This window comes from Diadema antillarum, unplaced genomic scaffold (genome assembly GCF_040938485.1).
Source record: "Diadema antillarum isolate AM-2024a unplaced genomic scaffold, OU_Dant_1.0 seq00000384_RagTag, whole genome shotgun sequence".
Classification (NCBI taxonomy): Eukaryota; Metazoa; Echinodermata; class Echinoidea; order Diadematoida; family Diadematidae; genus Diadema; species Diadema antillarum.
Window position 1 is genome coordinate 452487 of NW_027271382.1, and position 13705 is coordinate 466191.

General features: G+C 40.0%; 1 protein-coding gene and 1 non-coding gene across 2 annotated transcripts; both read left to right on the forward strand.

The window, feature by feature from the left end:
* Positions 1-731: 731 nt before the first annotated feature.
* On the forward strand, positions 732-4198 carry LOC139731768 (uncharacterized). The gene is made up of 3 exons (XM_071642648.1): positions 732-1217; positions 2437-3183; positions 4130-4198. The coding sequence occupies exons 1-3, from the start codon at positions 732-734 to the stop codon at positions 4196-4198; spliced, it is 1302 nt and encodes a 433-aa protein (XP_071498749.1).
* A 6913-nt stretch (positions 4199-11111) lies between these two features.
* Positions 11112-11184, forward strand: Trnak-cuu (transfer RNA lysine (anticodon CUU)). Its single transcript has one exon. It is a non-coding gene; the product is annotated as a tRNA-Lys (tRNA).
* Positions 11185-13705: the final 2521 nt, after the last annotated feature.

Sequence of the window (13705 nt, forward strand, 5' to 3'; positions counted from 1 at the left end):
ATCTTGAGGAACACTGGACGATTTCTGGACATTTTCAGCCTGTGGTGTGTGTGCTTGAAGGATATCATGTTTTGCCTCAGCTGGCATTGAGTTTCCCTGCGTGAGCCATTTTGTGTTGAGTTCACTGGTCATTGCTGCCTGTCTACAAGCATGACTTATTCAAGTTCAGTCAGCCACGACAACAAAGGACGCATGTCTTAGTTGCCCTTTCATGCCCCAAGGTAACAATGGAGACGGTCTGCTACCACAAGTATTGTTCTCATTGTTCTTACTGCCTTGGCCTTAACGCTGCCTTCTTCAGAATTGGACACTGAATTCAAAATGGCTGTTACTGCACAGGACAGTATACGACTTATTTACGATAGATATTTTCTTCTACACCTGAATCCTCATAGCAGAGAGGTTGACATACTCATGCAGGCACCTGTTAATCTTCTCTTGAAATCAAAAGACAGTGCTGGTCATCAGAGAAGATGCAGGAAGCATCGTGGCAAGCGTGGTGGAAGGCGAAAACAGAGACAGATTCGTGTATACACGGCATCGAATCTCACCGATAGGATTTGGCGCTATGAGGTACGTAATGACAATGGCAGAAATCTGAGTAACATTGTGAATGTACCTTAGGAACATGATTGTAAACTGAATGTTCAATGTTATAATGGAACTGCAATTCGGTGAGGAACAAGACTAACCTCCTGCTTGAACATGTTATTGATAGCAATGTGGATATCATGTTCCTTACGGAAACCTGGTTGCATAGTGTTGATCCGGTTGTCATTGATGAGTGCACACCAGCGGGTTATACATTCTTAAATGTGGCCCGTGGTAGGAATGACCCTCATGGTAGGATAGCAGTCATCTACAAAACTGCATTGAACTTGTCCACTGCAAACATCAACATCCTGTCTTCCCACGACACCTTTGAACTAGCTGCTGTTACCAACCCCTCACGGTCAATATGTTATGTTGTCATCTACAGACCCCCACCCTCCATGAGGAATGGTTTGAAGACAAAGGAGTTTCTTCAGGAGTTTGGGGAACTTGTTTGTGAGCTGACTACGTATTCCTGGAAGCTTCATATCTTGGGTGATTTCAACATGCACGTAGATACCCCTCGTAAGCCGGATGTAGCATGTTTCTTGGAAATCATTGAGGAAGCAGGTCTGCAGCAGCATGTCACTACTGCAACACACAAATTAGGCCACACTCTTGATCTCGTAATCTCCAGGCTGGATGAGTCACCTGTGGTCGACTGTCGAGCTTGTGATAAACTGTGCTCGGATCATTTCATCATTAGCTGTACTATTGATGCAGCTAAACCTTAGACAGAGAGATCCGTCTGTCCGGAGGACTCTTTTATATTTTGCCATTAACGCTGTCCTCCGTAGACAGACGGAAGGTGGTAGTACCCATTGCTGTGTGGATGTTCTTAGCCACTGTCTCTATGGAAAATTGGGTGAGGTACCTCACCCTTCTCGATTGCGTCTAATTCACGGCCCTGGGTCGGCAAATTTAAGCTTGAATAGTTAAATCAACTATTCAAGAATAGACTACACTCACCAGATTAATGAATAATCCAATATTTTAGTAGAATTTTCAACGTAAAACACAGCCTGTCGCGTCGTCACGTTCAAACTGCAGAAACACACACTATGAATCTCTTAGCCAATCATATGCGAGGTAGCTTCTACGAGTTTGTTTTACTAAAACACGTACCTCGCATGTGTTGGCTTTCAATGGCTTACAGATTAAAAATGGCGACTTACTGCTTGCGAACGGCGATGTTGCGATATCGATAAAATTTCTGCGTTATAACCGAGTAACTGTGAGTATTTCGATTGCACAATGTGAGAAATTAACCCCAAATATTGCTGCATAATGTGTCATGTCATGTCAAACTTGTTTGAATGTAAAATAGCTGCCTGAAATTTGGTTAATCGTAACGTTTGATCTGTGCGCTACTGCCACACAGGAGCTGGCATCATTGACTTCGGTCTGTATACGGAGGGGATCCCGTGAAGCCAGACGTAGTCTCCGCGGAACATTCCCCGACGGACAGATACAGACCGATCTTTCGGTCAAGCTAAACCTAAGCAACATGATGCAACATCGCATTGCAGAAACTTTCGAAACTTAGACAAGGGTTCCTTCATCACTGACATCAGTGAAGTGTTTCATGACTTTCCTTTCGACGGTGATGTTGATGATCAGGTTGCATTCTACCACAGTACCATTCTGGATGTGCTCAACAAACATTGTCCGTCCACCAAGCGTGTTCATCGTTTTTGCCTTCATCCACCTTGGTATACGAATGAAATTCACCAAGCGAGACGCTCACGGCGAAAACTCGAAAGGCGCTGGAGAAAGTTACAAACACCTGAGAGCCGCCATCAGTACCTAACTCAGATTCATGCCGTTTGTTGTCTCATTCACAAGGAGAAATCAAAGTATTACAGAGAAAAGTTGAAAAGTGCAGATGTGAAGAACGTGTTTCGTGTCCTGAACACACTCTTGAATAGCTCACCAGCAATCCTACCTGCAGACATGCCATCTACATGTACATCATTGCCTGACAGATTTGCCACATTCTTTGTAAAGAAAGTGGAAAAGATTAGAGAAAATCTCCAACTTAGGAACGAGGAATCGCATACTGACGTCTGTTCAAGTGAATCGATTGTGGATACATCTGGAGCCGAGCTGGCAGATTTTGATGCCATCACAGCCCAGGAGGTGTACAAATTAATTCACTCTGCGCCTAATAAGTCATGTTTGCTAGACCCACTGCCTACGTGGCTGCTAATGGAGACCATCAACACTTTTCTCCCCTACATTGCATCAATTGTTGACACATCACTCAGTAGTGGCGTCTTCCCATCGTCGTTGAAGGAAGCTGTGGTGACTCCTCTGATCAAGAAACCAAACCTAAATCGTGATAACTTGAAAAACTACAGACCAGTCTCCAATCTCTCATTTCTTTCAAAGATAATTGAGAAAGCTGCTTTGTCTCAAGTCTCCAACTACCTGGATACGAATGATCTCTATGTTGAGAACCAGTCAGCTTACCGACGTTGGCATAGTACTGAGACTGCTCTCTTGAAGGTACAAGACGACATCTTCAGATCACTGGACAACAAGCTCGTTACCTTCATCGTCTTCTTAGACCTGTCTGCCGCATTATTGACTGTATTGACCATGATATTATGCTGGCTCGCTTAACGAGCAACTTTGGCATCTCCGGGAGTGTGAAAGCTTGGTTCACCTCTTACCTCTCCGACCGCAGCTTCAGGTTGAAGGTTACAGGTGAGCTTTCGGAACCAATGTCTCTTGCTTTCGGAGTTCCTCAAGGTTCCGTACTAGGCCCGCAACTTTTCAGTCTATATACTCAACCCATAGCTGACATCATCAGTCACCATGAGGGCATACAGCATCATAGCTATGCTGACGACGTGCAACTCTACACCTCTGCAGACCCGAAGGACAGTCAGGCAATTGAACTTGCTCTCACCACATTATCTGCATACATGTGTCAGGGACCTACAGCTGTGGATGGAGGATAATCTGTTGAAACTGAACTGTGACAAAACTGAATTCCTTGCTGTTGCTAATCCGCGGTTCCATCCCTTGATATCTGATGTCACCCTGACTGTTGGTAATGTCGTCATTTATCCATCAAGTTCAGTTAGAAGCCTGGGTGTCGAAATTGACTCCTCCATGAAGCTGAATCACCACGTTTCTTCTCTAAGCAGTTCGCTTCATTTTCATCTCTCAAATATTGCACGTATCAGGCCTTTCCTCGATCAGAAAGCTTGTGAGCATGCTGTGAGAGCTCTCGTTACCTCAATAATAGACTATGCAAACTCCATGCTGTCAGGTACTTCTTCAAGTAATGTCCAGCGCCTTCAACGTGCTCAAAACCGTGCTGCAAAGCTGGTTTTTCTAGCCAAGAAGCGTGACCATGCCTCTCCTCTTTACACTGGCAAAAGCGAATCATTTACAAAATCCTGTCAATCACGTACAAATGCCTTCAGAATTGTGCTTCATCTTACCTCCTGAGTCTACTTTCACGTCACCAATCTAAAAGACAAGGAATGCGGTCAGGCCAAGACCCAACCCGGCTGTCTGTTCCTAGGACTCTCACTCGGACAGGAGACAGATCCTTCTCGGCAGCTGCCCCACGCCTGTGGAATCAGCTCCCTAAAAGTATCAGGGAATCACCATCTCTGTCAGTTTTCCAGAAGTCGTTGAAGACTTTCCTTTTCAATAACTGATTGATTCATTATGTACTTTCTTTTTCTTTCTCTCCTTGTTTGTTGTATTTTTTTCTATCTTTCTTTTCTCCTACCTCCCGAGTGAAAGATGGATTTGTGAAGCGCTGTGATACATATGTACTATTTGTAAGAGCGCTATAGAAATACTAATAATTATTGTATTGTATTGTATTGTATCAAGAGGTACTAGTAGGCGAGTAGCTACAAAAGTATTAAGGCGCTAGGCGAGTATCTCCCATGACTGGCCGGCTGCAGAGTTCTGTGGTGGTTGCGAAGAAGCTAGCGCTAGCTTCTATACTCTTTGGTGGTTGCAAGCAAAGAGGTTCTATCGAACCTCTTTAGTCGCTTGCAAGACGTCTAACGTTACGTCGCCGTCGGCGTGCGGTACGATCGCTACCATAGAGATATATACCAAGAACACTAGAGGGCGGACTCCGTAAAATCCCTGTGACCGATAGAAGGAGGCGTTCGCCACTTTGGTCCGGGCAAATTTGGATGGAGCGGGGCACAGAACTCTACAGAGTTCTGTGGAGCGGGGTCTGTTGCAAAATCTTGCGTCGCGAACTCCTTCTACAGTTTTGAAGCAATTTGAATGAAACTTAGAGTAAATGATGATATTGAGGTATAGATGTGCAAGACATGTTTTTTTGTGTGTTTGTAGGACAATGCGTTGCCATGGTAACCACAATTTTACCAAAACCTTGTGGAGCTAGGAACTACTTCCATAGTATTTAAGCATTCAATTTCAAAATTGGTATCTATGATGATCTATAGGTGTAGTTATGCAAGACACTCTTTGTGTTTGTAGTTGACAAAGCATTGCCATGGTAACCGCATGTTTTCTTCGAAATCCTGTGGAGTGAACAACTTCCACAGTTTTGAAGCAACTGAAATCAAATTTGGTAGGCATTATGGCCTTGAGGCAAAGATGTGGAACACAATTTTTGTGTTTGTCGGACAAAGCGTTGCCTTGGTAATCATAATTTTACCAAAACCTTGTGGATTGAATAACTTCCACATCATTCAAGCAATTAAGGTCAAATTTAGTATGTATGATGATCGGGAGGTGTAGTTATGCAAGACATCAATGTGTAAATATAAAGAAAAATGTGTTGTAACCACTCATTTTTATATCAAATTGAACCATTTAATCTATGAAGGTGAAATTTGGTGTGTATGATTATCTTTAAGTGTAGTTTTGCAAAAATAGTAATGTCCTTTGTATTTGTATCGGACAATGTGTTGCCATGGTAACCGCATTTCTTTTTTACAATTTAATCCTGTGGAGTGAACTTCTTCCACAGTTTTCAAGCAATTGAAACCAAATTTGGTAGGCATTTTGTCCCTGAGGTATAGATGTGGAACACATAATTTTGTGTTTGTCACACGAACCGTTGCCATGGTAACCACAATTTTACCAAAACCTTGCAGATCGAATAACTTTTCCATCATTCAAGCAATTAAAGTCAAATTTAGTATGTATCATGATCTAGAAGTGTAGTTTTGCAAGACACCAATGTGTTAGTATAAGGAAAATGTGTTGCCACGGTAACCACTCATTTTTTTTTTTTGGTCAAAATAAACCATTCAAGCTATGAAGGTCAAATTTGATGTGTATGATGGTCGTTAAGTGTACACTGTAAAAACATCGGTGTTAGATTTAACACCACGGGTGTTAAATCTAACACCGATCAAACTTCAATAAAGGACCACACCCACAGGTGTTAAAAATGCACTGTGATGGTGTTGAAAAGTGTTCACCTGACACTTCGTGGTGTTAATTTGACACTGTACCTGGTGTTATTTTGACACTGTACTGGTGTTAATTCTAAAATGACACCACATGGTGTTGATTTGATATTTGTTGGTATTAATATCAATGGTTTAACACCCGTCCAGCTTCAATAAGAGACCACACCAGCTGGTGTTACTTTGGTGTAAATTTATTTTCACATTTTTTCAAAAATCTAGTATTTTAATGTAAAATTCTTGATCGTCTTGTTTAAATCAAAAATCAACAAGAAGTGCAGTTACAAAGAAACTCTTCAAAAAACAGTTTAAAATTTGGAAATGACACCCGGAGGTGTTAATTTAACACCATAAATGAGCACCGAAAATTTAACACCAGCTCGGTGTTCACTATTTAACACCGGACTTTTTGCAGTGTAGTTATGCAAAATGTCCCTTGTGTTTGTATCAGACAATGCGTTGCCATGGTAACCACACTTTTTACCCAATCCTTGTGGAACTCAGTGTCAACTCTGTAATTGTACAGTAAACTAAAATTATTCTGTTTCCAATTCGACAAGTGCACAAACTTTAACGTCATTGCCCTCATGACATCACATACTATAAAGCAATTGGGGGCGTCAGTGATAATTCTAGTTAATCACTGTATCGATGAAAAAATTATACATGCATATAAAAGTATAAAAAATATAAAGATAGTGAATTGCATCTTGTATAGAATAACGATGGGGTGACTAATTGGCACTTTCTCCAACCCCCTCTTTTTATGGCAACCAAATAGTAAAATTATATCACAGAAAAAATAAAAGTTTAAAGTGTGAATGGGTAACTCCCCCCCCCCCCCCCCCCCCTACACACACACACACACACACACACAAGCCTGGTTGGGTTTGGGATTCGGGTGAACATGGTGAAAGGGCTCCCTCTTTTACAAATTAAATTCTTGATCCGCTCACGTAAAGCCTGCATTTTTCCATAATGATTTTCGCTCGACTATTTTGTTGATAAATAACTGATATCAATGATTAATTGCGTTACTTTATTTACTTATACAGATTGATTCAAGACAAAAAAAAAGAAAAAGAAAAGGTCTTGCAAAATTCGTCAGGGGCACTCCGCCCTCCCTATAGCCATTCTCGATCTAGTGCTACGAAGTTATAGCTAATACATAACTATAATATGCAAGGTCGGCGGAACGGGGGGGGGGGGGCATTTCAAGTGCCTCCTTTCCACACACACAAAAAAAACCACCCAAAAACTACCCTTTTTACTTTTAAAAAGTGCTCTATTCTGAGTGCCCTATTTGGCCCTTGAGCCCCCCCCCCCCCCCCCAAAAAAAAAAAAAAAAAAAAACTCACCCTTTGCTATACCAGCAGTTAATTTTACTATGGTGATATAGTGTGAAAAAAGCTAGCATACCAAATAATATGCCTGATGACACGACATAAATGTGCTCCGGCATTGATATCTCTCTGAAAATAGAGTTAGCATCATGGGTCTGATTGGGCTTTTGATTCAGGGCAGGGTGAGGATTAGGATTAGGGTTAGGGTTTGGGTTAGGGTTTATGTAAGCTTCAACATTAGCATTTCAAACTGGAGCATGTGTCATGGAACCAATATGCCTACACGTACTTTTAAAAATGATTTCAAAATGGGACAACGTTTAATTAAGTGTTCCCCTTTGGCGGCTTTCCTCCCAGGAGAACACTTTCAACAGTTGGCCCAATGAAAACTTCGAATGAACTCATCAAGCAAATCCATCACGCAGACTGAAGTCATGTCCCCTGTAAGATACACAGTATTCTATAGACTTTTAAGTGAACACTTCTCGGAGCAAGACCTGTCGCAAGAAGATGATATCATGGAAACCAGCTTTCTGAAAACTGTTTTGCATCATTAGGCCTATGGCTGTTTGTTCACTGAAAGCAGTAGGTATGTAAAAAACAACCAAGCGTCCAAGCGACCTTTACTGACCAAGGATATGTTGTGGCAATGGGGAATAATCAGGTACGATTATTAATTGCAAACACTAAGGAACTTGTTTTAGAGCAGCAAACCATCCCAGACAATGTGAATTAATTTATTTCACAGTACAAAGACTGACGCAGCTTAGGAAAGTTTGATGTAATTGCGGTAATTATATATCACAAAGGGTCACCCGGTTGTCTGGAGATCAAGAGAACCCTTTATATTGCATTAACCATGGTCGTGTTGGTCGGCTTGAAAGTATTACCTCGTGGAGAATAAGGTAAAATTTTGTTTAATTTTCATTTTCTTTACCATTCATAATAAGAGATTGCTAGCAGCTTAAACTTTTGAGTTGTTTCCTTATCTCATCTCCGACCCCCTCATCTTCTTGCTGAAATGCGTATAAATACAAGTGTTTGAGCGCTAGTGTGAATACGTGTTTACGTGTCCCACTACTACTGCGCTGCCCGGACCATGAAGCTCCTTGCCCGGACGCGTGTTTTTTTTAGACGGCACAGATTGGGGACCCTAACCCTAACCCTAACCCTAACCCTAACCCTAAACCCTAACCCTAACCCAACGTGTTTCCCATAGGTTTAATACGCGCCATGCCCCAATCTGTGCCGTCTAAAAAAAAAACAAAAAACAAAAAACAAAAAAAAAACAAAAAAAAAACGCTGCCCGGACAAAGATGGCGCGCGGCCTTTTCAACTCCGCACACGAGCACTGCGTACGCGCGCCACACGCAGTCCGCGCTCTGGGCCCTGTTGCATAAAACCCTTACCGCTGGACTTACCGCTCCTTTCTAGCGGTAAGTCTTCAAATTAGCGGTAAATTTTGTAATCCTTGATGCTGATTGGCTGTGACGCCTAATTTTGACGGTAGTTACCATTGAAATTCAACGGTAAGTTTTATGCAACGGGCCCCTAGTATTCTTTAGTATAGACCACAGAAGAGTTCTGTGGTATAGACCGATTCTGTGACGCGCTATGTGTATTTTTGGCATGGGCAGCGCCATTAACGCGGTGTCTAAGCCGACCCGCCCCCCCCCCCTCCCCTATTCCCCACCCCCTTCCGCGCGCGGAATGAAAAACTGATGCATGGTCGTTTTGGCCAATAGGCGTCTCGTACTGAGTGCGCGAATGCTTGCTTAGTGCGCCAACCTTTGTTACATGTGCGCGATAAACATGTTGCCCGTGGGGTGGGGGAGAGGAGGGGGGGGGGGGGTCGGCTAATAAAAGACACCTCAAAATGAGCTTATGGCTGCGCCCAGTGCCACAAATTGTCTGCTGCCCTCCGGGTTCGTTGAGGGCAGCAGACAATTTGTCTCCTCTCCCCCACCCCACGAGCAACATGTTTATCGCGCACTTGTAACAAAGTTGAAAGTTTATTTACTCACAACCCAAACTCTGGGTATCGGAGTCCAATGAAAAACATATACTAATGTAGCACATTATGATATCAATAAATAAATAATAATTGCAAATAACTCTGAAAAGTGTACAAAACAACTATAAAAAAAAGAATGAAATGCGATTGATGAAAAATGAAAACATCTACAGAAATATACAATATATACACGATATATGGTGAAACAAAAACAAAACAAAAACAAAACAAAGAAAGGGAAATATGACGAGAGAGAGAGAGAGAGGAGAGAGAGAGAGAAGGGATATGGAGGTGAAGAGGGAGAGTGAGAAGGACACAAGACTGGTGAATTAACAAAAGATATACGAGTGACTTTTGGTTCAGGAAAAAAAAAAGAAAAAATAGAAACAGAAAAAAGAAAAACGCAAAGACATACGGAAATGAATTCATACGCTAAGTGAACAAGAATGAAGGAAATATGGAGACGGGAACGAGAAGAAAAAGAAGTAGAGAGATGGAAGAAAAAAGGAGGAGAGAGTGAAAAGACAAATAAGTTATATATCAATTGTAAAGAAGGCACAGCCTGTAAAAAAAGGCATGTAGTATTTGCAAAAAGGATAAAAAATACTAATAATCTAAACATGTGTCATTATATAATTACAAAACTTTGTTAGGACTGTTTCCTTTTGACAATTAAATAATTGATCCATCTTCATATAGTGTTTGGGTATTTCTAGCAATATTTTTAAAAGTATTTCTTTCGTTGTTCATTAAAGAGTCTACACTGAAAAAGGTAGTGAAATTCATCGCCAATTTTCTCTTCATCTACAATGGGTACAAAATCGTTCGTTTCTTGGAATGTGACTAGTTGTATCTTCCAGAAACAATTGGCAGTTTATGATTAGCGCAACGGAATTTACATAGAATTTTTGCCTGTGAATCATTAGTGTCGAAAATACTTCTCAAAATGAAGATCCTGCTCAAAATTCGATAATTTAAACATTGAGAATTTTTGTCTACATTACTATGCCACTCTTGTTTATAAATATCATTTAATCTGGTACTAACTAAATTTTTGAAGCCAGCTAAAGTGAGATGTGATACTTGGCTGTTCCAAATTGCAGTTAGACCTAAGTTGTTAAACATTTCTTTTATCCTAATTACCCATGTCATCGAATTTTCTTGCCTCGCCGATAAAATATATTGAAAATTATACAAAACATGCGCTATCCTTGACATATTACTGTTAACAAGTTTAAACCAAAACATTAACATCCGAAGGGTTACTGTTTTTTGTAATCTATCTTTACCTATTTCCCTGTAAACCATACAATTCGGAGTTCGCTTATGTAATCCAATCCAAGAAGTTCCTTACAATATCTACAAAAGAAAGTTTCAATTTGGGCGAGGTCTTCAAAACCCCAAATTTCACTGCCGTAAAAAGCAAAATAGGCATGATCAAATGTTCAAGTAGCTCTATACCCTCACACATTACGCAAAACACGTACGCGTCGCGCGGTTTCAGCTTTCATGACCTAGTCAACGTCACTGCTATATGCATATGTGGGACTATGCACGGCACAACAGATAGTTATGTCGTTGTAAACATCATACCATGGATATTTGAGCGCTCATACTTGCTTGAAAAAGAAATGACAAAGATGCATAATAATGAATTTAGCTATATTTTGTAAGTGTCCGAGTCAAATTCTTTTAACTGAAGTTCATAAATTCTTATTCAACCACCAATACTGTGTAGCCCGGTTAGCTCAGTCGGTAGAGCATGGGACTCTTAATCCCAGGGTCGTGGGTTCGAGCCCCACATTGGGCGCAAGTTTTTTAATTTTTTTTTTCCTCTCTCTCTCTCTCTCTCTCTCCTTCTCTTTCTCTTTCTCCCCACTTTTTTTTCCTCCTGCGGGAATTATTATTCATCGTCTGTAAATTGCTAATTAGTATGTGTGTGTGTGCGTGTTTGGATAGGAGGTATGGGCATATACTGTTACTGTATTTTCTTTTGATAATGAAATTTATTATAATCATGTAAGCTAATATAAGGTTGCAAGATTACCGTCATTGGTAGATTTGAGGAGTGTATTGTGAATTATTTGTGAGGAAGAAAAGAAGAAAAGATCTCCATTAAGAGAAATAAATTGGATTTTCATTTGAAATGAGAGTGTTTTAATTGTTACAAGATGATAACTCTCATCCCTCCCCTCCCCCACCCACCCGTAGGCATCTTGGTGTTGTATTATTGCCATTTCTATTATCATATTGAAAAATGAAAATGTATAGTTATTTCAGTTATTTTTAAAAGAATCATCATCTCATGTCGTACAGTATTGAATTGATGTTTCTTGTATTATTTGATTGGAAGTGAATAAGTATCATTTGAAAAAAAAAAAATGTTGTTTGTTAATTACAAGTGTGCCATCCTGTCCTTGCTATATTTATTTTGAATTGGGTAAGAGAATACCAGTATATTCCAGTAGTTGTTTTTTTATATATCCATTGCTTTTGTTTAAAACATAGTAAAAATAGTATTTCGTAACTTATATTGTGCCAAATCCATTCTGTTGGGTGCTCAATAAAGGCACATACAAGTACATGTATACTCACATACTGTAGGGCCTACCCCTGTCACTGATGAATGCATTACTTTCAAGCAGCACTGACAGCATAATGTAGACAACAGCATGACATTGAAGATTTGAATGCTTTTAAACAAATTGTATTTCCCATGCAATAAACACTACTTTTTAATTACTTCTTTGAATGCAATGAAATTAAAAAAAAAAATGAATAACATATTTTCATTACCTAGCTGTAAATCAAGTAGTGTAGGCCTACTGTACAGTGTATTATTCATTTGACAAAAGAGCATCTAAAGCAGTTTGGCATCTCACACACACACACACACACACACACACACACACACACACACACACACACACACACACACACACACACACACACACACACACACAAACACACACATATACGTATAGGCCCACCTCACTCATACATTAATGTATACATTAAACTTTTTTTTTTAAAGCTAGAATTATCCATATTCTAAATGCAATTTATTTTCCAAATCAAGATATGCAACACATGCACCTACACATTATGCTAAATTTCCACGAGGCACTGAACTTTCATATTGGCTACTTTTAGTTATAGTCATCATACCCAGTTATCTATTCCAGTGGGAATGTGTGTTCACCTGTTGATATAAGTTATTCAGAGCAAATTCAGTCCACTTTCTCTCACTCTCTCTTCCTATGTCTGTGAAATATAAGGTAATCATGCAACTAGTAATAAAGAGAATCGCAGTGACAGCAATGAAGGACTAGTAACAATAAGTACCGTAATGAACATAAACATTTTGGGCTTGGTGTAGTGTAATTCATTTTGTTCTTTTTCATAGGTTGGCAAAATGAACAGCAAAATTATAAATGTAACAATATTTCATACCCTTCATGAAAGTAGATCACACCTCTCAGTTTCAAAGTGAGTCCATAATAATAAATAAATGTGGCAGTAATTATTAGTAAAACTGAAACATAACCACTCCCATTTTCTGGAAATGGTCCGAAACATTTTTGAAATTCTCCGTCATCATCTCAAGGTCTATCGAGTTAAGGCAAGGAGCAAGCTTTTGCAACATTACATCATAATAAAACAAACATTTTACAAAACCTACTTGGGAGGTCCCCAGTGGCGACATCTAAACGACAAAAATTACCCTAACTTTCTTCACTTTTGCTTCATTTTCATCAATCCACTGACTTTCTTTCATTTCAGTCATTTTCATGATTTTCTCCTTCAGGTGTGTCATCCTGTGACTTTTTTTCTTGCAGTAAACACATTATGATATGTTTTGTTATTGTCACGACCTGGGGCCCATTTCATGAAGTCATCACATAAACGTCATTACATAAATCTCAGAATGGCCAAATTTGCTCATATGTAGCTATAAGAAACTTTTAACGTGAAGTAAAATCCATTTCATGAAGTCTAGCTCTCACATTTGTGTCTTATGAGCGAAAAGCCTTTCATATAAGACTTTTATGAAACGAACCCCTGGTTGATGCTTTATGAATGATTGTCCTAGGAGCAGTTTGGAGTATGGTATTGGTAAGTAGGTTGTACCGGTATCTTGTATGTGCGCTTGTGTGTGTGTGTGTGTGTGTGTAGGGAAATTTAGGAAGAATTTCACGTTGGATGAGTGGACCTTGACTAAGCAGATTTAGGCCAAGAAGCAATCAGATGATGATTTTGAGTATACATGCATGTGCTGCTGCACAGATGACATCACTTATTCCTCAATTATCATTTTCTCTTCTTTTTTT